Source organism: Miscanthus floridulus, chromosome 15, assembly GCF_019320115.1.
Source record: "Miscanthus floridulus cultivar M001 chromosome 15, ASM1932011v1, whole genome shotgun sequence".
Classification (NCBI taxonomy): Eukaryota; Viridiplantae; Streptophyta; class Magnoliopsida; order Poales; family Poaceae; genus Miscanthus; species Miscanthus floridulus.
The window spans coordinates 22,379,469-22,403,986 of record NC_089594.1 but is presented as its reverse complement, the minus strand read 5'-3'; the positions used below and the strand labels follow the sequence as shown (position 1 = coordinate 22,403,986).

Sequence of the window (24,518 nt, the reverse complement as noted above, 5' to 3'; positions counted from 1 at the left end):
TGTCCTCTGATCCTCTCCGTCCACGCGTACCCGCCCCGGCCACGTCCTGTGGCGCCCGCGACGTGGCGGCGCGGCACGGGCCAGCCAGACGCCGCGCGCCCCGGAGGGAGGAGTAGGAGTACTCGTATATATCTGATGAGCGCGACCGCGACCCCTCCCGCCGCCGTACACGACTGGCACCATCACACCCACCGATCGTGCCCTTCTTCTGATGCTAGTAGGATCCCATGTCCGACGGCGGCGGCGACGGGCAGCGGCAATGCCGGCGGGGCATCACGCCCGACGTCGAGCTCGGCGCGGCCCTGGCGCTCGCTGACATGGCTGCAGGCAGTAGCGTCGTGCAGGCGCGGGCGCGGCTGCACACGGCCGAGGAGATGACCGACGACGAGGAGATGGCGAGCACGAGGCTGAGCCTCCAGCTCGGCAGGGTCGGGGTCCAGCAGTCGCCGTCCTGCTCCAGCAGCTCCAGCGCCGGCCGCCCGCCGGCGCCCTCCGCCGCGCCCGGTGCTGCTCATCACGGGCCCAGGCCACGGCACATGCTCACCGAGGTAACTAGCTAGTCGGCGCCCGGCGACTAGTCCTCCTAGCCGTTAGTTTTAGTTGTGCGATTGTATGTGCCCGGCCGTCTGTCTGATGGGTCGTCGATCATCTGGGTGCAACAATTGATTCCAATTTCAGGCGGAGAAGGAGGAGAAGCGGCTGCGGCGTGTGCTCGCCAACCGGGAGTCGGCGCGGCAGACCATCCTCCGCCGTCAGGTGATGTCCATATCCATCTCCACGCTCCATGCATGCATGATCCAGTGCTGTGCTAGCTAGCTTCTGCAGAGTTCACAATTCAGTCTAGCTGCTACGTACACGATCTGGACGATTTTTCTCACGCACTAATGTGTATGCAAGAACAATAAAGCTACTCCGATCCCTTGCTGAAATTCAAGCTTCCTGCTTTGCTATTTGTTTCTAGGCGATTCGAGATGAGCTGGAAAGGAAAGTTGCAGACTTGTCGTCACAGAACGAGACCATGAAAAAGGTGAGCCTTGCTGTATCTGTGTGTACGTCTAGTAAGTACCTTTCGTGTACCAACGGATTGGTATGGTATGGGCGTACGTATAAAATTCTGTGTTTATAAAATATATGCAGGAGAAGGACGTGGTGATGGAGGAGTATCTTTCACTGAAAGAGACGAACGAGCATCTGAAAGCGCAGGCACACCACCTCTCGCTTTCGCTATTCTAAGCATAGAATGGACAGATCTCCTCATTGTAAACCCTCCCACGGCTTAATATAGTGTCGTTGTTAGGCCAAACAAACAGGGGCCTAGCATGTTCCAAAAGAAAAAGCACTTCCACTCTCCAGTTGTTCACTTGCAAGCTAGCCACATGACCGCCCTTCACTGGATCGTACTAGCATCGTACACCTAGCCTAGTTGGGAACTGTTTCGGCTGTGCCTTGCTCTGACATCTGTATGGATGACCATGGCTGTTTGTCCATTGTGAGCACTGCCTTTTTTATGCAGTTAAGGTTGTTTGAATCTACTCCGTAGATGTGTTTGGGGTGGACTGGGTGGAAACTTTTAAGTTCCACCTCAATTTACTCTAATATATATGGATTAATTTAAATATATGTGCAGGATGGAAACTAAATTAAGCTCCACCTCAATATACTCCAATATATATGGACTGATTTAAATATATGTGCATCTAAATAAGCCCTAAAGTGGCAATGACGACCTGTATCGCGACGCAAGCGTTTGTGTTGTGTGGCCATTGGCAAAGACGTATTTCCTCAGTGGCTCAGTTCCTTGCTCTTGAATGCACAGCTCACTCTTTAGAAGTAACCAATTTGATTGAGTTTTTCAAAAAATAATATTTATGGAACTAAATAAGTATTAGTAGATTAACCTTTTTAGCTTGTAGCCAATTTCAAATTAAACAATTTCAAGTTTGATTAAGTCTATTTAAAAATAGTGTTTATGACACTAAATAAGTATTAGTAGATTAGCCATAGCTTGCAACCAATTTTAAGTTCGACTAAGCTTATTTAAAAACAATATTTATATGATACTAATAAGTATTAGTAGATTAATTATAGAATAAATACTTTTTATAGCACACAGATATAAAATGTTGATATTTTTTATATAAATCTAGATTTTATTAAACCAGATCCCTCTTAGATCAACTAAATTTTTTATAAGGTGTCATAGCTAGAGGGACCTAGCTAACAACTTTTTATAAGCTAGGTCGTTAAATAGCTTAAATTAGACTATAAGTTGTATTCAGATCAACTAGAGGTATTTTTACCAACTAGCAACTTATTTCAGTTAATTTAAATAGGGCTTTAGTCAAATTTGAATTTTTTTTTACTTCTTAAAGAACGTGAAGTGCATTTTTTTTTGGGACCGGAAGTAACTATATATTATAGGTTATGGGTATGATTGGTTGACCGCTATTATCACAAGAAGCCACATCTCTGCGGGCTGGACAAAAAGGCTCAATTGGTTTGGTGGTTTGTTTTAAGGTCGGTCTCAACAAGAGTTTTACGAGAGTTTCATGGTATTAAACTAGTTGACATGTCATGAAATAGACGATAAGTTTCATGAGATGAAATTAGTTTTATATATGGTTTATTTACACTGTTTTTTTTACCTATGGCGTCTGTAACACCCTAAAATTTGCATTCTTTTTAAAATAGTAAATTTGATTTAAATATGTAATTATGTGTGCATTCAAATATAGAAAAATAATATTTTGTGTGAAAATAAAATCCATCATAAGAATATATATACATGTTGATGCACTCATGCTGGAGCATTGTATTTAATATGTTGAGTGGTATTGATTTAAACTCAAAAGGATAAAAAAAATATTATTATTTGAAAATAGAATTGGAAAATTCATTTGAAAAAAAAAAGAAATTCATTTCTCTTTATCCTCCCTTCCTTGCTTTCGGCCTGGCCCATTTCCTTCCCCGCCGGCCCGCTGGCCACTGCCTCCGCGCTGGCCCAGCTTCGCGCGGCCCAGCAACAGCCGCCTCACCAGCCCAACTCGCGAGCAACCGCCGCTGCATCCCTTCCCTCTCAGCCGCTGATGACCCGGCCCCACTCGTCAGCGCTGCCCCTCACCTCCAGCCGTCCCACGCCTGCGCTCGGCCAAGCAGCAACCGCCGCGCCCACGTTTTCACTGCACATCGTGGGAGCGCCCCCCTCGCACCCGGCCGCTACAAATGGAAGCCGTGACCCCCCCCCCCGCGCACCTCTGCTGCTGTTCCCCGCTCCCTCTCGCGTCGCCGTGCCCGAGAGAACCACCGCCACGAGGTCGCCGGGATCCACCGTCCGCCTTTCTCCCCGCTGTGAGCCTTGCCGTTCTCCCCTCTCTCTCCCCGTTCAATTTATTTCTCGTTTTGTGGTTTGTATGGCCTTGTCGCATGCGCCGAGAAGCTCCTTGCCGCCGGCCATGTCCGCCACCTTGTCAGCCGCGTCCTCCGGCCGCCGTATCGGCCCAGACGTGTTCGCCTGCTCCCCCTCTCTATCCCGGTGCTCTCGGTTCATCGAACCGTGGACCGTGGCCCCCGAACCGTGCACTCCGGTGAGCTTCGCGCCGCCGGCCATGGAGAGCCACCGCGGGAGCTACTGTTCCGGCCACCTTTTCTTTCTCTCTCCCCCGGATTGATTTCTGGCCGTTCATTTCAAATCCAACGGCTCACGTTAGAAGATACCCCTTCGCGGGTGATTATGCTAAAGAGCCCCTCGGTTTTCAGAAAATAGAACCCGCAGTCCCTAGCGCACTTCGCTGATTACGCTTTCTCGTTTTGAAAACGTAAAGTGCACTGTTCTTGTTCAAAATATGTTTTCAGTACTTATAGAAATGCCATTTGAACTGTTTCGCTTATAAAATTGTCGTTTTAGCTCCGAATTGATCCATTCAAATCGCGTTAGCTTCGTAATTTCATAAGCTACATGTTAGAACTACTGTTAGTCAAGTTTGGAACTTTTTAAATTCATTGTTAGATTTAATTAAATATATTGCTATAGGAAAACCCGTTTAAATCATAACTTTCGCATTTTAGCTCCGTTTTTCGTGAACTTCGCGTTGACGTGATCGTAGCGAGACGTAGATTATGTTTACAAACATTTATCTTGTTTTCAATACTGTTGGTGTACTGTTCTAATGATAGGAATGTTTGCTTTGTATGAATGCTTTTGGAATGTTGTATGTTGCCGTGTTGGTCACGTTCAGACGGTGAGGAAAACGTTGGAGACCAAGAATTCTTCGACGACCAGCAGGACCAGCATGAGTTTGTGAACCAAGGCAAGTATAGCATGGGCCTTCCTTGATGTCCTATTTCACTTTAATCAATTGCTCATTTGCATGTGTCTAATTTTGATACCCGTAAGGACAACCTAGTGATTGTTTATCCTGTTCCTTGTCTCCTATGGGTTAAATGCATATGGATAGATTGCTAGTGCTCTAACTGAACTTGATATACATGTTGATGAATGATACTATGGAACAAAATGAGTAACATGATTTATAACAACTGTTCCATAGGGCGAAAGTGCAAATAACCTTTGTTCATGTTGCTCCCGGCCCTCCATAAGGACTTATCTATCGGCAAAAGCTAGGACTGACAGTGCAACCGGGAGAGTCATATGGCTCTAACTTTAGCTCAGTAATAGGATCTTTCCTAGCTAGTTAGAGGTTACCTTTTGGCGTAAATGGGGCTTGCCACGTTGGGTATAGGGCTGCCTCTGTTCCTATGAGTATAGCCGCGATGGATATGTGCCATAGGAAAGGGGGGTCCCTACATCTGCTTGCTAAGGAAACCTAGCGGCCCTAACTTGTTAGGGAAACCTATGAAATGGCTTCATAGTGTACCCTGCTCGCTCACCTTGGTAGTGACATGGGAGTAATTAACCCGGGCATATGGGGATCATGACTCGCGGTGAATGTGCACCACCTCTATAGAGGGTAACAAATTGTTATAACAGTCGTGCTCACGGTCACGAGCGGCCCGGAAAACTTACAGAATAACTGAATACTTGATGATGATCTATTAAGATGGTCTATGATGATCTATGATACACTTTACACTGATATATGTTCTTATGGGATTAAATGGGAGCTTAAGCATAACTTGATAATACTTTAGAATAAAAGCTTGACCTACTAAAAATGCTAACTACAGTAAACCAGAGTCAATCCTTTTTTAGCTTCATAACCCCATGTTAGCTTGCTAAGTACAGAATGTACTTACACTTGTTTATTTTCTATATTTGGATAAAAATCCTGGATGGGTAACAGATGACAACGGGTATGAGGATTTCCCGGAGGATTTTTAGGCTTGTGGTCAACCAGTTGACCTTCCCTGTGATGAAGCCCACGAGAGTTTTATTATCTTTTTATTTTTCCGCTGTGATGTATAAGACTAAGTTTTTTTATAACTCTGATGTATGACACCGTGATGATACTTTATGTAATTTGTCAGCTTGTGTGTATGATTGATTCCTGGGCACACACGAGTTTTGTGCATTCAATTTTATCCTTAAAATTGGGTGTGACAAATTGGTATCAGAGCCGTGTTGACTGTAGGACGCAAGCCTAGTAGAAACTGGCCGTTTTAAGGTTTAGATGTTGCTACAAAAAAAACCCTTGCTCTATGAACCTTGATATTTTCTTCTATACTATATCTCTACCTTTGCTATTCATCTCTACCTTGGTGCTTATTTTAAAGTCTTTGTTCTCATCTTCACTCCTTGATCTGATATGTTTTTAGAACTTCTCCTTACCACCTTCTTGCGTAATCCTAAGACGAGTCTTTAGATTGTTACCCCTAGCACAATAAAAATGATAGTATCGCAAGTTGAGTCAATGATTGAATTTTGCATCTTTATTGATTGTCGAATTGTCATTATGCTTATAATTGTTTTGAATCTTTGTAATGATTGCAATGATCTTGTTGGGTGTTCCCACAATTTCATTTAGTTTATAGGCCTAAGGTTTAAGGATTAATGAAATAAATAGTCGGGTTTTGTTTTTCTTCTGTTTTCCCTACCCTGTCTTTTCGGAGCAGTCTGCATTCTTCGGGTTATATCTCTGATTTTGGACGATCATAAATCATGAGCAAATTCTAGACAAAAGTAAACTTCAATATCTTTCTCTGAGCGCAAGAATCAGCTTGATAGCTATTTTGATTATGGAGATACGAAAATCACAAGACGATGCATCTGTGTTGTTTGGAATCTGGAGTAGTTTTTGTTGTGTACTGTTTTCAACCAAGTTAACTGCAGAATTTGGAAAAGTGTTATATAAGGAGGTTGTGGAAGGTTTCTTGCCCTTACACAAGAGTATCGTTGGGATATCAGAACATCTTGATACAAGTTAGCTCATCTAAAATAAGTAGATGTAAGCTATATTTTGGTGTCCCTAGTCTATCTTATCTTAAGGGGGGTAGCCAAGTTGAAAAATTTGCAAGCTGAAGTGTCCTACGTTCTTGTTTGCGCAGCGGAAGCGTAGTGGTACCCAAAGATGTGAGAGAAACTCAGAGTCTCAATGAGGTTTGGTTAAAGGTTCAACGAAGGTTTATCCAAGATCATTAAGATTTTGGTAGAGCTACTGGAGAAGCTTTTAAGTTAGTTTGGATCAAGAATCTACAGGACATCTTCACTAAGTTGGTCTTGAATTGGTGATATCCTCGTTGGAATGAAAAGTGATTATGACTTGGAAAAGTGCTATCACTTGGAGAAGCAAAAGTCATGACCGATGCCCTTAGCAACAGAGAATTATGCTAAGAAGGTTCGGGTGACACCAAGGATTAAGAGTTATATTCCCAGTTCGAGCAACTTAGCCAGAAACATTAATGTTTTGAAGATTGGTAGAAGAATTTTCTTCTGACCAAGAGATTCGTTAGGACTTCGTCGGAAGGTGGATATTTTGAAGAGAATTGGTATTATAGGAAAGGTGGCTTAGTGATTGGAGTTACCTAAGGGTTGTTCAAGGTACCTATCAGAATCATGAAATCGATTGGGCAAGTTACTTGGAGTAAGATCAACAGGTATGCAAAGTAAAGTGGGATCCCTATCAAGACGATGGAACTACACGAGGAAGTAAAGAAGAATCCAAAGGTGGAGAATTTGCATCTCTTTTGTCAACGTCTTCCGAATCTCGAGGACGAGATTCATCTTAAGGGGGGTAGAATTGTAACACCCTAAAATTTGCATTCTTTTTAAAATAGTAAATTTGATTTAAATATGTAATTATGTGTGCATTCAAATATAGGAAAATAATATTTTGTGTGAGAATAAAATCCATCATAAGAATATATATACATGTTGATGCACTCATGCTGGAGCATTATATTTAATATGTTGAGTGGTATTGATTTAAACTCAAAAGGATAAAAAAATTATTATTATTTGAAAATAGAATTGGAAAATTCATTTGAAAAAAAAAGAAATTCATTTCTCTTTATCCTCCCTTCCTTGCTTTCGGCCTGTTGGCCCATTTCCTTCCCCGCCGGCCCGCTGGCCACTGCCTCCGTGCCGGCCCAGCTTCGCGCGGCCCAGCAACAGCCGCCTCGCCAGCCCAACTCGCGAGCAACCGCCGCCGCATCCCTTCCCTCTCAGCCGCTGACGACCCAGCCCCACTCGTCAGCGCTGCCCCTCACCTCCAGCCGTCCCGCGCCTGCGCTCGGCCAAGCAGCAACCGCCGCGCCCACATTTTCGCTGCGCATCATGGGAGCACCCCCCTCGCGCCCGGCCGCTACAAATGGAAGCCGTGACCCCCCCCCCCCCGCGCACCTCTGCTGCCGTTCCTCGCTCCCTCTCGCGTCGCCGTGCCCAAGAGAACCACCGCCACGAGGTCGCCGGGATCCACCGTCCGCCCTCCGCGTGAACCGCCGACTCCGAGCCGCCGTCGACCCTATTTCTCCCCGCTGTGAGCCTCGCCGTTCTCCCCTCTCTCTCCCCGTTCAATTTATTTCTCGTTTTGTGGTTTGTATGGCCTTGTCGCATGCGCCGGGAAGCTCCTTGCCGCCGGCCATGTCCGCCACCTTGTCAGCCGCGTCCTCCGGCCGCCGTATCGGCCCAGACGTGTTCGCCTGCTCCCCCTCTCTATCCCGGTGCTCTTGGTTCATCGAACCGTGGACCGTGGCCCCCGAACCGTGCACTCCGGCGAGCTTCGCGCCTCCGGCCATGGAGAACCACCGCGGGAGCTACTGTTCCGGCCACCTTTTCTTTCTCTCTCCCCCGGATCAATTTTTGGCCATTCATTTCAAATCCGATGGCTCACGTTAGAAGATACCCCTTCGCGGGTGATTATGCTAAAGAGCCCCTCAGTTTTCAGAAAATAGAACCCGCAGTCCCTAGCACACTTCGCTGATTACGCTTTCTCGTTTTGAAAACGTAAAGTGCACTGTTCTTGTTCAAAATACGTTTTCAGTACTTACAGAAATGCTATTTGAACTATTTCGCTTATAAAATTGTCGTTTTAGCTCCGAATTGATCCATTCAAATCGCGTTAGCTTCGTAATTTCATAAGCTACATGTTAGAACTACTGTTAGTCAAGTTTGGAACTTTTTAAATTCATGGTTAGATTTAATTAAATATATTGCTATAGGAAAACCCGTTTAAATCATAACTTTCGCATTTAGCTCCATTTTTCGTGAACTTCACGTTGACGTGATCGTAGCGAGACGTAGATTATGTTTACAAATATTTATCTTGTTTTCAATACTGTTGGTGTATTGTTCTAATGATAGGAATGTTTGCTTTGCATGAATGCTTTTGGAATGTTGTATGTTGCCGTGTTGGTCACGTTCAGACGGTGAGGAAAACGTTGGAGACCAAGAATTCTTCGACGACCAGTAGGACCAGCACGAGTTTGTGAACCAAGGCAAGTATAGCATGGGCCTTCCTTGATGTCCTATTTTACTTTAATCAATTACTCATTTGCATGTGTCGAATTTTGATACACGTAAGGACAACCTAATGATTGTTTATCCTGTTCCTTGTCTCCTATGGGTTAAATGCATATGGATAGATTGCTAGTGCTCTAACTGAACTTGATATACATGTTGATGAATGATACTATGGAACAAAATGAGTAACATGATTTATAACAACTGTTCCATAGGGCGAAAGTGCAAATGACCTTTGTTCATGTTGCTCCCGGCCCTCCATAAAGACTTATCTGTCGGTAAAAGCTGGGACTGACAGTGAAACCGGGAGAGTCATATGGCTTTGACTTTAGCTCAGTAATAGGATCTTTCCTAGCTAGTTAGAGGTTACCTTTTGGCGCAAATGGGGCTTGCCACGTTGGGTATAGGGCTGCCTCTGTTCCTATGAGTATAGCCGCGATGGATATGTGCCATAGGAAAGGGGGGTCCCTACATCTGCCTGCCAAGGAAACCAAGCGGCCCTAACTTGTTAGGGAAACCTATGAAATGGCTTCATAGTGTACCCTGCCCGCTCACCTTGGTAGTGACATGGGAGTAATTAACCCGGGCATATGGGGATCATGACTCGCGGTGAATGTGCACCACCTCTACAGAGGGTAACAAACTGTTATAACAGCCATGCTCACGGTCACGAGCGGCCCGGAAAACTCACAGAATAACTGAATACTTGATGATGATCTATTAAGATGTTCTATGATGATCTATGATACACTTTACACTGATATATGTTCTTATGGGATTAAATGGGAGCTTAAGCATAACTTGATAATACTTAAGAATAAAAGCTTGACCTACTAAAAATGCTAACTGCAGTAAACCAGAGTCAATCCTTTTTGAGCTTCATAACCCCATGTTAGCTTGCTAAGTACAGAATATACTTACACTTGTTTATTTTCTATATTTGGATAAAAATCCCGGATGGGTAACAGATGGCAACGGGTATGAGGATTTACCGGAGGATTTTTAGGCTTGTGGTCAACCAGTTGACCTTTCCTGTGATGAAGCCCACGAGAGTTTTATTATCTTTTTATTTTTCCGCTGTGATGTATAAGACTAAGTTTTTTATAACTCTGATGTATGACATCGTGATGATACTTTATGTAATTTGTCAGCTTGTGTGTGTGATTGATTCCTGGGCACACACGAGTTTTGTGCATTCAATTTTATCCTTAAAATTGGGTGTGACAGCGTCTTGGAAACTGGGACATAAAACCCCTCATTGAATCTGGTCTAAGAGTGCTCTGGTTAAACTTGTTTTTTCTTAAAAGGTTAAATCTTCTTAAATAATTTAACAGATTATAATAAATAAGATTATATTGATTTTAAAGAAAGCTAAAAAAATTTGCATGTGGCCCGTTACCCCTTTGGTCCTCTCACACCACATGGGCTGCAATCCATAACTTGGGTCAAATTGTGTGGGCTCGTTGGGCGCGGTTGGGTGGCCTGCGATCTTATCCTTCGCTTGTCAAGACTCAAAACTTCAAGCATTGATTGGCCGACCGCAGACATGATCCTTTTGAGAAGATGCCTGCGGTGGAATATTGGGCGGCGGATGTCTATCGCAAGCATAGGCAGAAAAATTTGCTCATCGCTTAGCTTCTCACGTGCAACAGATTGTGTACTAGAGATGATTTTTTTTAGCAACGAAGTATTTTTCGTAGAGACTGTTCAATCAAAATGGGGCTATAAAAATGGTTTATGAGTCGATCCACCTTTACAATTTGATTTCTAAAAGCGGGTTAGCTAAAAAATACTATTTTTAGAGGCAATGCGGTTTGCCATCCACCTTTAGAAATGAAGACTCTAGAAACGGTTGAAATTATAGTCATCTCCAAAAATAAGTGGAATATAGTAAAATTAATAATTTTTTAAAAAATTAAGTCAGATGGAGAAAAACTTCATAGTAGAGTTATAGTATTCCATGAGATATAAAACTTCGTAGTTAAAAACTTTACCATTTGAATTCATTTGGTGTACAAAAAATCTGTTTAAAGTTTTTAGATTTGAAGTTCAATTTTTTGAGTATTCCAAATAACCTCAAATGGAGAAAAGATCTAAACCAAAGTTGTAGTACCAGAAGGGATCTGCAACTTTGTAGTTTACTACCTTTTCATTTAAAATCATTTAGTGTTTAGAAATTCTATTTAACGATTTAGATTTTTAAATTAATTGTTTTTGATTTTTTTTAAAGTATCGGAGAAATGACTTAAACAAAAGTTACAGTACTCGAAGATATATGAAACTTTATAGTTGGCAATCTTTTCTTTTAAAATCATATACAGACTAAATTTTATTTTAAGACTAATGATTTTGAAATTCATATTTTTCTTGAATTTTTCAAATGCTCTTGGATGGATAAATGACCTAACCAAAGTTGTATTACTCAAAGAGATCTAAAATTTTTTAGTTCAATTTTTTTATTTGAATTCGTTTAGAAACTAAAGTAAATAAAAAGGAACCCACGTCTTGACCTCACGATTAGGCTGCCCTGGCCGACCCAACTATGGCAGAACTGCTCGAAATAACACACCTTCGGAGGCGCTCGTCTTCCACCAGACACCACCCCGAAAGCAAGCTACACCGAACGATTCTGTCGAGCACACCCCAAGGAAGAACTCGAACCATCCACGTTTTTCCTCTAGGATATAATAATGAGAATGAGTTTACAATACTTAGTTCATTTCATACAATAAGAGTTCTTAGAAATACATTATTACAATACCAAGTTCAGAGTGCGGAATTTAAATAGCGGAATTAAAATAAACATCTAACGATAAGATACAAGGATCCGTCTGTGCCCACTAGAAGAATTCTCCACACAACAGCTACTCCTCAAGCTGCACCTACAACAGGGGTAAATAAACCCTGAGTACACAATGTACTCACAAGACTTACCAGACTAGTGGGAATAATTTTCCGACTCTAAAGGATATGATAAGCTTTATGGTTTGCTGGGTTTCCTTTTTTTGCGAAAAGCAATACTAGTAGTTGAATCCTTATGTAGGTGTTTTATTAGTAGTCATGATTAGTTCATTTGCTAACCATTCTATGTAAGCACCTGTTCTACTTTCAAGCAAGAGTTGAGCAATTAGATCCATTTCACCATATTTCATCTTCTAGTTCTTACTACGGTGCTAGATCGTAGACAAGTCGTACAATATTACACGGTGATTCGTGAATCAATGTAGCCTAGCTGGGTACTCCGAAACACACGCCCTGCTTGTACCCCAGGCACAAGTAGGACCAACCAACCACTCTCCTATCAAGGGGTCCAGGTCCCCGTCCAAACTTGGACTCGAAGCCCTCACTCCTGAGTCCTGGACTCAGTGTGGTGCTTAGACCTTTACCATTCCCGCCTCTAATCAGTCGGTCCAGAAAGAGCTGGAACCCACGATAAGATAGCAATGAGCCTTCACTGCTCCCATAAACAAATATGCGCTCAGGTTAATAAGTCTATGACCTGACTAGAATCCAATGCAACGGCCGGTCCTTAAGCGACACGGACAGGAAAAACAGTGTAACCAAGCTATGCCCCGTTGGCTGTGGGACATAACCTCTTATACCCACCAATACCCATACCATATCCCTGCCCGGTCTCCATTTCCTTTCACCATTTTATCTTGAGAGTGATAATAATAATCACCTATTGTGAGTAACGGTAGGTTACTCACGCAGCATAGCAGCTACTCAACCTATGCTAGTAGGACTCCTAGGTAGGTATATCTATGCATGTAGTTTAAATATAAATCCTATAACGTAAATGCACATCATATATATATATATATCCAATAATCATTCAAAATAAGGGTTATGTATTGGGGCTTACCTTGGGCAGGCGGGGGTGTCAGCTCAGTTAGTTAGTGGCGGCTCTAGGACCTCCTCCTGCACGAGGATCTCCTCCTCATACTCCTCGATCACCTCCTCAAACTTGTGATATTCGATGGTCATGATCTCCGCCAACTCGTTCTCTACATGCATGCGATGATGATACAACACTTCGCATTTCGGCAACAGCAACTCTTAAAATAAGAATATACATGGTAAACTACTAAGCTAGCTCTAATGACTAAGATACAAAGCTTATTATCATCTTCATCAAGTAAAGTGTTGGGTTCAACTAACAAACACCTAGCTTTACAAACGAAGGATATATCTCTATTTCTACTAATGATTTCATGTATATTTAAAACAAAGAGCATTTAACTACCCATATGTTAAGTCTATTCTAGAGCTACAAAAATTATTGTGAGCACATAATAATACCATGAAGCTACTATAAAATTTCAAACCTAAAGCTATTACCATTTTGCCACAAAAATTCCTATAATATTTAACCTAATAATATTAAGCACTCTCAAATAATTTAATAGCTCCTGGTATCAACAAGTATATATGAACTAAATACACTAACAAATAGAGCACAATTTTAGGAACTAACCAAATTGGTTTCACAATTTTTGGATACCTACATGATTTTATATGATTTACCAAAGTTCAACTCAGAATTAAAATGAAAAGCTATTTCTATTCTCCACGAAAAAGATAAACTCAATTTGGCCCAACACGACCCACGCGGCACAACGCGCGCGCGTGAGCGCGCGGCGACCCACAGGTGAGGTGAGGCCCACGCGCGGAGGCGGCCCACGGTGAGGAAGCCCCCACGTGCCGACACTCTTGCAAAAATGCCCCTGGACTATGAGCAAAACAACCCGCAGTCCACGTTACTATTTCTATAGACATCGACTTTGCAACAGAACCCTCAGATATTTCTCCTCTTTACAACAGCAAGGTCCTCGGCCATCCCTACACGCCCTCTAATGCGGCGAGCGGTGGCACTGGTGCTTATGCTAGCCACATGGGACCCCTACTGACCTATCTACGAGGCCATCGCTCACCTAGGGTTTGACGCGAGATGATGGGCGGCGGTTGCATGAGCCGGGATGCCGTAGAGGGACCTCTCCACAATGGCGGGCACCCTGCGGCAATGGCGATGGTGTTTAGGCGAGCCGTAGTAGCAACAAGGCAGTAGGGGTAGCGGGTGAGCAACGACCACTCACCAGTGACCTTACCGAGAAGCCAGCTCGGCCAAAGATGACCCGAGCGAGGCTGGCCATGTGCGTGCTGTGAAGTGAAGGTGGACCACAAAGACACAGCCGCATCAGCGGCGAGGAGGTGGCACTAGAGCTGCAACTAGTGTGCGCACGATGAAGAAGGGGCCAAGGCAAGCTAGTGGTGCAGAGGAATTGGTGCGGGATGAAGTGGTGGAGACTGGCCACGACGCGGGCGACGACGGGCCTTAACGGCACGGCTGCGGGCAAAGCTCCAAAATTGGAACTTGGCGTGACGCGAATCAAGGTGGGGTGGGGTCGGCTAGAGAGGGGGCATGAAGACGGAGACATGAGCATGAAGATTTGATGAGAGGTGCTTGCTCTCTGGCTTCACCGTGACGTGACCTGGCAGTGGCAGAAAGCAGAGGGAGAGAGAGAGAGACGGGAGCGGCAGTGGGTTCGACTTGTCCACACCTTGGTGGGACGTGGCTGACCGGACTTAGGGCAGCGTCTGCACACCCACTACATGACACTGTGGCCAAACTACATGCGTGCGCAGGGGCAGGTGGGGGCACGACATGCGTGGCCACAGCGCCATTAAGGCGAGACGACGTCATGGGGCAGCCCACGTGCGAACTAGGACAAGGCAAGTGGCAGCAACATAGTGTCGTAGTGGCATCGGTAGCGGCAACATCGTGACACAAGTTGATGGTGTCAGCAGCAGCTCCATCATGGCACGTGCATTGCAGTCGGCACCAGCAGCGGTGGCTCCACGTGGTGGGGCCAACGGTAGCCGAGACCTGACTAGGCCAGAGACGGCCATGGTCGGCTGCGTGCCGTAGCGCGTGCACACACACGTGCAACCAACATGGCGACATCGAGCGCCCGAGCGCGGTGATCATGGCCATGCGGCCAACCAACGCAAAACCATGACACGCATGAATTTTAAAGCCTTCAACACGACCAGACGGTTGCTCCAGGAGCCAAACCAGCTTCACCATGCTCAAGATGGCATATGAGACTACTAACTCGAGCTATAACACTACATCACTCATTAACCCAATCTCTCACAATAAATTGCCAAACATAGCAGTGTCTAACTGTTGGCAGACTTGAAAATTTCTAAGTTTTTGAGCTGAATTTGTTTTCCATTTGTGATTTCTAAGCTTGTGGAAATATTAGCTAGTAATATCATTTTTTGTCCGCAAGTATTTCATTGTCATCTACAAAGTTTGTACTTTAAACTTTATTTAAGTATCACACACATGTTCTATAGCATTTTTGCTTAATAAAAATTGCTTTTAAACCCTAAGTGATATAACATGACTATCGAATCAACTTTCGCTCCGCATTTTAGTTGATCGTTTCGAGTTATAGAAATTGATCTACACACTTTATCACTTGCATTAACACATAAACATGATGCTCATGACATATTTTAGTAAATGATTTATGGTGTAACACCGAGGGTGTTATAAATCTACCACCCTTAAACAAAATCTCATCCTGAGATTTCATGTGCCTAGTGTGGGAAAAGAGATAAGAAATAATTTCTAATTTAAACAAGTATCTCGATGAACTAGAAAGAAGGTGGGGATAATGCTTCAAGATATAGCTTTCTTGCTCCCATGTTGATTCGTCCTCCGAGTGATTTTACCACTGAACTTTATAAAACTTCACCACATTGTTTCTAGTCACTCTTTCTTTTTCATCTTAGATTTTAACATGATGCTCAATATAAGACAAGTCGGGCTAGAGAGGAAGTCCTTTAATTTCCACCGCTTCATCGGGGACCCGCAAACATTTCTTTAACTGGAAAACATGGAAGATATTATGCACTGCTGACAAAATATCTAGGAGCTGGATATGGTAGGCAGCAGAACCACACCGGGCCAAAATCTTCTAAGGTCCAACATAGCGAGGGGCTAGCTTCCCATAGACACCAAATCGATGCACCCCTCTCATGGGTGACACTTTGAGATACACATGATCACCAACTTCAAATTGCAAGGGCCTTCTTTGCTTGTCCACATAAGTTTTCTGATGGACTTTGAGCTGCCTTCAAATGGCTTTGAATAATACTGACTTGCTCTCGAGCTTCTTTGATAAAATTAGGCCCAAAATATCCACGATCACCCACCTCAACCTAGTTAAGAGGTGCTCTACATTTCTTGCCATACAGGGCCTCAAAGGTGCCATACGAATGCTTTCTTGATAGCTATTGTTATAAGAAAACTCAGCTAGAGTCAAGCATTCATCCCACTTTTTAGGAAAAGAAATGGCACAAGCTCTCAACATATCCTCAAATACCTGGTTTACCCTTTCTGTTTGGTCCGTCAGTTTGTGGATGATAAGCTGAACTTCTAAGGAGACTAGTACCAAGACATTCCTGGAGTTGCTCCCAAAAATGAGAGACAAAGACTGACCCTCTATCAGAGACGATAGTAAGAGAAACTCCATGCAGAATCACAATCCGGTCAAAATACAACTTGGCATACTTCTTGGCTGAATATCTGGTATCTACCGGGAGAAAATGAGTGGACTTAGTAAGGTGATCCACAATGACCCAAATAGAGTCATACCCCTTTGCCGTGCGGGGCAAACCCACAACAAAGTTCATGGAAATATCCTTCCATTTCCAAACAGGGATAGACAAGGGCTGCAAAAATCCCGATGTACACATATAGTCTGCCTTAACTCTTCCACAAGTGTCGCATTCTACGATGTACTTGGTGATATCATGCTTCATATTTGACCACCAATACAAGTGGCTCAAATCATGGTACATCTTGTTACTTCCTGGATGGATGGACAACTTGGAATGATGAGCTTCATCCAAAATCTTTCTTTTAACTCATCACTTGATGGAATAACCAATCTGTTCTTGAACCTCACTACACCTTGATCATCAATACTAAATTGTGGACCACGCCCTTCGGCAATTAACTCCTTGATATGCTGGATTTTCAAAACATCTTGCCTTTGCTCTATGATAATTTGCTCAAGTAAACCCAAGACTAGAGCAATATGGGCTAGCACCTCAGCATGGTTGAGAGACAAAGGTGCTTCTTCAACTTGATACGACTTGTGGCTCAAAGCATCAGCTACCACATTAGCTTTTCCAAGATGGTAATGAACCTCCAAATTATAATCATTGATTAGCTCCAACCATCTCCGTTGCCTCATGTTTAGCTCGGACTGAGTGAAAATATATTTGAGGCTCTTGTGATCCATATAAATATGCACTTTATTTCCCAACAAATAATGCCTCTAAATTTTTAGAGCATGCACCACAGCAGCCAGCTCTAAATCATGGGTGAGATAATTCACCTCGTGCTTTTTCAGCTGGCAGTGAAGCATAAGCTATCACACGCCCATCCTGCATAAGCATGCATCCTAATATAGTCCTTGAGGCATCACAATACACATCAAATGGCCTGTCAATATCTGGTTGGGCAAGAACTGGAGCAGAGGTAAGAAATTCCTTCAGGGCTTGGAAAGCTTCTTCACAAGCTGGACTTCATGCAAACTTGACATCTTTCTAGAGCAACTTGGTCATTAGTTGGGCTATTTTGGAGAAGTCAGGAATGAAGCGCTGATAATAACCAGCAAGACTAAGGAACTGACGGATCTGATGCACTGACTTCAGAGACTTCCAAATTAACACATCTTACACCTTAATTGGATCTATAGAGATACCTCTAGGTGTCAGAACATGTCCCAAAAACTACACTCAATCCAACAAAAACTCACACTTGTTGAATTTGTCATACAACTTGTGTTCCCTTAATCGAGTTAGTACTATCTAAAGATGTTATGCATGCTCTTCATTGTTTTTAGAGTATATCAAAATATCATCAATGAACACCACTACAAACTTATCCAACTCTGGCATGAAGACTGAATTCTTGAGATACATGAAAAATGCAAGAGCATTGGTGAGACCAAAAGACATGACTAGGTATTCATACAATCCATACCTAGTAGAGAAAGTTGTCTTTGATATATCTTGTGGCCAATCTTAATTTGATGATACCTAGAACGAAGATCAATCTTTGAAAACACTTTTGCACCAGCCAACTGATCGAACAAAGTATCAATATGAGGTAAAGGATACTTGTTCTTAATGGTCACCACATTGAGAGGGCGGTAATTCACACACATCCATAGAGTACCGTCCTTCTTCTTCACAAAAATAGCTAGACAACCCTATGGTGAAGAACTAGGATGGATAAAGCCCTTCTCTAATAATTCCTCTAACTGCTTCTTCATTTCTGCTAGTTCTTTAGGAGCCATGCGGTAGGAACGCCGTGAAATAGGAGCAGTGCTAGGTTCTAACTCAATGAAAAACTCCACATCTCTATCCGGTAGTAACCCAGGTAGATATTTAGGAAAGACATCAGGGAACTCATAGACCATAGGAATAGAGGCAAGATTAGGAGAAGCATCAACATGAGCAATAACTGGTAAGGCTGGATCTGAGGGCATAAGAAGAGACATCCTATCCTCGAAGAAGGAAATCCATAACTCAACAACTCTCTGCTTAAGGTCCAAGACTACCCCATAAACTCACAACCAGTTCATGCCCAAAATTGCATCTATGCCTTGCCCAGGTAGCACCATGAACTAGAGGCGGTAAGTGTGAGTGGCTAGCACTAATCTGACTATGTCCGTCCGAGTACTAACACACAACTATGCACCTAGGGTACTGATTCTATAGGAATTATGAATAGCCATAAGAGATATATTATGCCTCTATGCAAACCCCATGCTCATGAATGAATGTGATGCACCATAATCAAACAACACATATGCTGGGTGGGAATCAATGGTAAACATACCAGCCATCACAGGTTCACTTTGCAAGATCTCCTCGGCCTCAGTGAAGTTGACTTGTCCAGAGCGGCTTACGGGCACCTTCTTCTTGATAATTGTCCTCTTGACCAGACGGGAGTTGGCTGAAAGGCTAGGAAGACTGCGCAGGCTGGTTCTGTGGACACTCCTGAGCATAGTGGCCCTCCTTGCCACACTTGAAACAAGCACCCATCTTGTTCCCCTGCCCCTGACTAGGTGGAACTTGTTGTCCCTGAGGCTATTGTTGCACCTGCTAAGTAGGTGCACGATACTGGGTGGGAGGTGCCTGGTAGGTCTACTGAGGCTAACAGAATGACTATCCACCCGGAGAGGGATAGGACATCCGCCTGACAACCTGCACCTTCTGAGCCTAGGGGTGACTAGAAGATCCAAAGATCACTCGCTTGTGCTTCCACTCAGCCTGAGAGTCACGCTGAAGTCCTTCCATGGAAATATCAGCATTCATCATAGCACCAAAAGTCTGATAGTTCCCTATGTATAGCTCCTTCTACAGACTGCAAGAGAGGCCACGATAGAAACGGTTCCTCTTCTTCTCATCAGTATCAACATGGATCCTAGCATGCTGTGACAGATGGTTGAACTTGTTCACATAATCCATCACAAACATGCTTCCTTGCTTCAGGTCCACAAACTCCATCAACTTCCTATTCAACACACCAGTAGGAATGTAGTACTCTCTGAAAGTAGCGGTAAACTCCTGCCAAGTCACACGGCGATCAACCAGCTGCAAGGCATTGAACGTGTCCCACCATGCACTGGCAGAACCCAATAGTTGCTGTGCAATGAAGCACACCTTCTTCTCTTCAGTCATAGTGAGCAGCTGAAACTTTTGCTCCAGAATACGAAGCCAATGCTCTACATCCAGAGGCTCAGCAGTCGACATGAATGTGGGTGGGTGCGTCTTCAAGAAATCCTAGTAAGAACAGGGCCCCTCAGGACCGCGGGCACCACCCCTGTTCCCGCCATTGCCTTCGTGGCCCCCCCAGATGAAGCCACCAATCGCCTGGGCTAGCATCTCAAAGGCATGGGCTGACTCACGCAGAGCAGCTAGCATTTCCACCATAATCTCCGTATGGGTCATTGGAGGTGGTGGTGGTGGAGGAGGAGGAGCCAGAAGTGGGGCCTCGTGGCTGTCCCCATTGTTGTGGCCATTATCCTCACCGTGACCATTTTTGCCCTGGTCTTCACCAAGACCATGGCCCATCCCAGTACTGGTGCTCCCATAACCAGATCTCAGGTTCAACTATAAACAGATAGGAACCCACCATTAGGGACAGCACCTCCAGATCAGGAATAAGAGATTAGAGAAATGATAAGGCTTTTTGACAAAGCATTCTTTTTAGTTATTAGAATAATTCACTAACCAAAATTATATGTGTGGGGGGATTTAGTTTAAGCAAGATTCTCTTTTCATGATGCATGCATCGACCTACCCGTTCACTCAAGCCAGAATATAGCGGCATTCGCAAAAAAATTGGCACATCGCACACTCACTTTTCTCTTGCTAAATGATTCTTACACAGCGTAAGTTAGTGTACCTATAGAAACTTGATTAGATAAAACTAGTGCCGCTATCCTAGATAGACCATATTGTTAGGGCTTATACTTATTTACATAATATTATCGCATCCTACTTTTTGCAAAGCTTTTGTTGGTCAAATTTTAGGTTTTGAAAAGAGTTTTTAAACTCATAAGTCATTATTGGCTCTGGTACCACCTATGGTAGAACCATCCAAAATAACACACATTCGGAGGCGCTCATCTTCCACCAGACACTAAGCACCCCGAAAGCAAGTTGCACCAGACGGTTCCGTCGAGCACACCCCAAGGGAGAACTCAAACCATCCATGTGTTTCCTCTAGGATCCAATAATGAGAATGAGTTTACAATACTTAGTCCATTTCATACAACAAGAGTTCTCAGAAATACATTATTACAATACCAAGTTCAGAGTGCAAAATTTAAACAATGGAATTAAAATAAACAATCTAACGATAAGATACAAGGATCCGTCTGTGCCCACCAGAAGAATCCTCCACACAATAGCTACTCCTCAAGCTGCACCTGCAAGAGGGGTAAATAAACCCTAAGTACACAATGTACTCGCAAGACTTACCCTAACTAGTGGGAATAATTTCCCGACTCCAAAGGATATGATAGGCTTTATGGTTTGCTGGGTTTCCTTTTTTTTGCGAAAAGCAATACTAGTAGTTGAATCCTTATGTAGGTGTTTTATTAGCAGTATGATTAGTTCATTTGCTAACCATTCTATGTAAGCACATGTTCTACTTTCAAGCAAGAGTTGAGCAATTAGATCCATTTCACCATCTTTCATCTTCCAGTTCTTACTACGGTGCTAGATCATAGACAAGTCATACTGTATTACACGGCGATTCATGAATCAATATAGCCGAGCTGGGTACCTCGAAACACACGCCCTGCTTGTACCCTAGGCACAAGTAGAACCAACCCACCACTCTCCTATCAAGGGGTCCAGGTCCCCTGTCCAAACTTGGACTCCAAGCCCCCACTCCCGAGTCCCGAACTCAGTGTGGTGCTTAGACCTCCACCATCACCACCTCCAATCAGTCGGTCCGAAAAGAGCTAGAACCCATGATAAGAGAGCAACGAGCCTTCCCTACTCCCATAAACAAGTATGTGCTCTGGATAATAAGTCTGTGACCTGACTAGAATCCAATGCAATGGCCGGTCCTTAACCGACATGGACAAGGAAAACAATGTAACCAAGCTATGCCCCGTTGGCCATGGAACACAATGTCTTACACCCTACCAATACCTGTACCATATCCCTGTTCTGGTCTCCATTTCTTTTCACCATTTTATCATGAGAGTGATAATAATAATCACCTATTGTGAGTAACGGCAGGTTACTCACGCTATCGATAACCTAAGCATAGCAGCTACTCGACCTATGCTAGTAGGACTCCTGGGTAGGTATATCTATGCATGTAGTTTCAATATAAAGTGTTGGATTCAACTAACAAACACCTAGCTTTACAAACGAAGGATATATCTCTATTTCTACTAATGACTTATTGTATATTTGAAACAAAGAGCATTTAACTACCCTTATTTAAGTCTATTCTAAAGTTACAAAAATTATAGTGAGCACATAATAATACCATGAAGCTACTGTAAAATTTTCAAAGCTAAAGCTATCACCATTTTGCCACAAAAATTCCTACAATATTTAACCTAATAATATTAAGCACTCTCAAATGATTTAATAGCTCCTAGTATCAACAAGTATATATATGAACTAAATACACTAATAGATCGAGCACAATTTTAGGAACTGACAAAATTAGTTTCACAATTTTTGGATACCTATATGATTTTATATGATTTACCAAATTTTAGATCAGAATTAAAATGAAAAGATATTTCTATTCTCCACGAAAAAGATAAACTCAATTCGGACAAACACGGCTCACGCTGGCGTAAATGCGCGCACGCGAGCGCACGACAGGCCCATAGGCGAGGCGAGGCCCATGCGTGGAGGCAGCCCATGGTGAGGAAGCCCCCACGCGGCAGCACTCATTGCAAAAATGCCCCTAGACTATGAGCAAAACAACCCGCAGTCTACATTACTATTTCTATAAACAGCGACTTTGCAATGGAACCCTCAGATATTTCTTCTCTTTACAACGACAAGGTCCTCGGCCATCCCCGCATGCTCTGGCACGGCAAGCGGTGGCACTGGCGCTTACGCCGGCCACACAAGACCCCCGCTGACCTATCTACGAGCCCAACGCTCACCTAGGGTTCGACGCGAGACGATGGGCGGCGGTTGCATGAGTCGGGACATCGTAGAGGGACCTCCCCACAACGGTGGGCATCCTACGGCAATGTCGACGGTGTTTAGGTGAACCGCAGCAGCAACAAGGTGGTAGGGGTAGCGAGTGAGCAACAACCACTCACCAGTGATCTTACCAAGAAGCTGGCTCGCCCAAAGACGACCTGAGCGAGGCTAGCCACGTGCGTGCTGTGAAGTGAATGGTGGACCACAAAGGCACTAGAGCTATGACTAGTATGCCACGATGAAGGGGGGGGCAAGGCTAGCTAGTGGTGTAGAGGAATTGGTGTGGGATGAAGTGGTGGAGACTGGCCATGACGCTGGTGACAACAGTCCTTAACGGCACGGCGGCGAGCAAAGCTCCAAAATTGGAGCTTGACGTGACGCGAGTCAAGGAGGGGTGGGTCAGCTAGAGAGGGGGCTTGAAGGTGGAGACGCGAGCATGAGGAATTGATGAGATATGCTCGTTCTCTAGCTTCACCATGACGCGACCTGACGGTGGTGGAAAGCAGAGGGAGAGAGAGAGAGACGAGCGCGACAATGGGTTCAGCTCGTCCACGCCTTGGCAGGATGTGGCTGACTAGACTTAGGGTGGCGTCTGTGCACCTGCTACACGACACTGCGGCCAAACCACGTGTGCGCATGGGGGCAGGTGGGGGCACAGCCGTAGCGCCATTAAGGTGAGACGTCAGCGCAGGGACAGCCCATGTGCGAACTAGGACAAGGCAAGCGACAGCAGCATAGCATTGTAGTGGCATCGGTAGCGGCAGCATCGTGATGTGTGTTGATGGCACCGGCAGCATCTCCGTCATGGCGCGTGCGGGGAAGTTGGCAGCAGTAGTGGTGGGGCCATCGATAGGCGAGACCTGACTAGGCCAGAGCGGCCACGACCGACCGCACGCAACAGCGCGCGACACACATGCGCAACCAATGCAGCGACGCTGAGCGCCCGAGCACGGTGATCGCGACCACACGGCCAACCAGCCCGAAACCATGACACGCACGAATTTTAAAGCCTTCAACGCGACCAGATGGTTGCTCTAGGAGCCAAACCAGCTTCACCATGCTCAAGATGGTATATGAGACTACTAACTCGAGCTATAACACTACACCACACCTTAACCCAATCTCTCACAATAAATTGCCAAATATAGCAGTGTCTAACTGTTGGCAGACTTGAAAATTTCTAAGTTTTTTAGCTGAATTTATTTTCCATTTGTGATTTCTAAGCTAGTGGAAATATTAGCTAGTAATATCATTTTTCATCCGCAAGTATTTCATTGTCATCTACAAAGTTTGTACTTCAAACTTTATTTAAGTATCACATACATGTTCTATAGCATTTTTGCTTAATAAAAATTGGTTTTAAACCCTAAAGTGATATAACATGACTATCGAATCAACTTTCGCTCCGCATTTTAGTTGATCATTTCGAGTTACAAAAATTGATCTACATACTTTATCACTTGCATTAACACATAAACATGATGCTCATAACATGTTTTAGTAAATGATTTATGGTGTAACACCAAGGGTGTTACACCAACGGACCAGCTCCTAGGCGAGGCCAGACACCTGCGCGCGAGCCTAAGAGGAAAAGGGAAACCCGTTTGTTTAGATCCAGAGGAGCGAACAGAAAGAGAACTAATGTCGACCCCTTGTTTCCTTCTCGCATCATGCCGGATCTGCTATCACCCCTACCACTCTGCCATTTCAATGGACCGTGCATGTTTTTAGCCCCATGGGCTAGCCCCCAGGATGAAAAACACGCCCACAAGCACAGGACCACGGGGGGAGAAGCACGTTCCACCTTGAAAGGAAAGCG

General features: G+C 44.2%; 1 protein-coding gene across 1 annotated transcript; it reads left to right on the top strand.

Annotated features, from left to right (window-relative positions):
- Nucleotides 1-227: 227 nt before the first annotated feature.
- Nucleotides 228-1,265, top strand: LOC136506672 (transcription factor HY5-like). The gene is made up of 4 exons (XM_066501565.1): nucleotides 228-548; nucleotides 679-756; nucleotides 962-1,027; nucleotides 1,138-1,265. Exons 1-4 carry the CDS (start codon nucleotides 228-230, stop codon nucleotides 1,231-1,233), a joined length of 561 nt encoding a protein of 186 aa, XP_066357662.1. The 3' UTR covers nucleotides 1,234-1,265.
- Nucleotides 1,266-24,518: the final 23,253 nt, after the last annotated feature.

Excerpts from the sequence above, each read along its gene's own strand:
- LOC136506672 (XM_066501565.1), top strand. The coding sequence starts at position 228 with ATGTCCGACGGCGGCGGCGACGGGCAGCGGCAATGCCGGCGGGGCATC. Across the intron at positions 549-678 it reads CACGGCACATGCTCACCGAG|GCGGAGAAGGAGGAGAAGCG; the intron begins GTAACTAGCTAG and ends TTCCAATTTCAG. Across the intron at positions 1,028-1,137 it reads AGAACGAGACCATGAAAAAG|GAGAAGGACGTGGTGATGGA; the intron begins GTGAGCCTTGCT and ends AAATATATGCAG.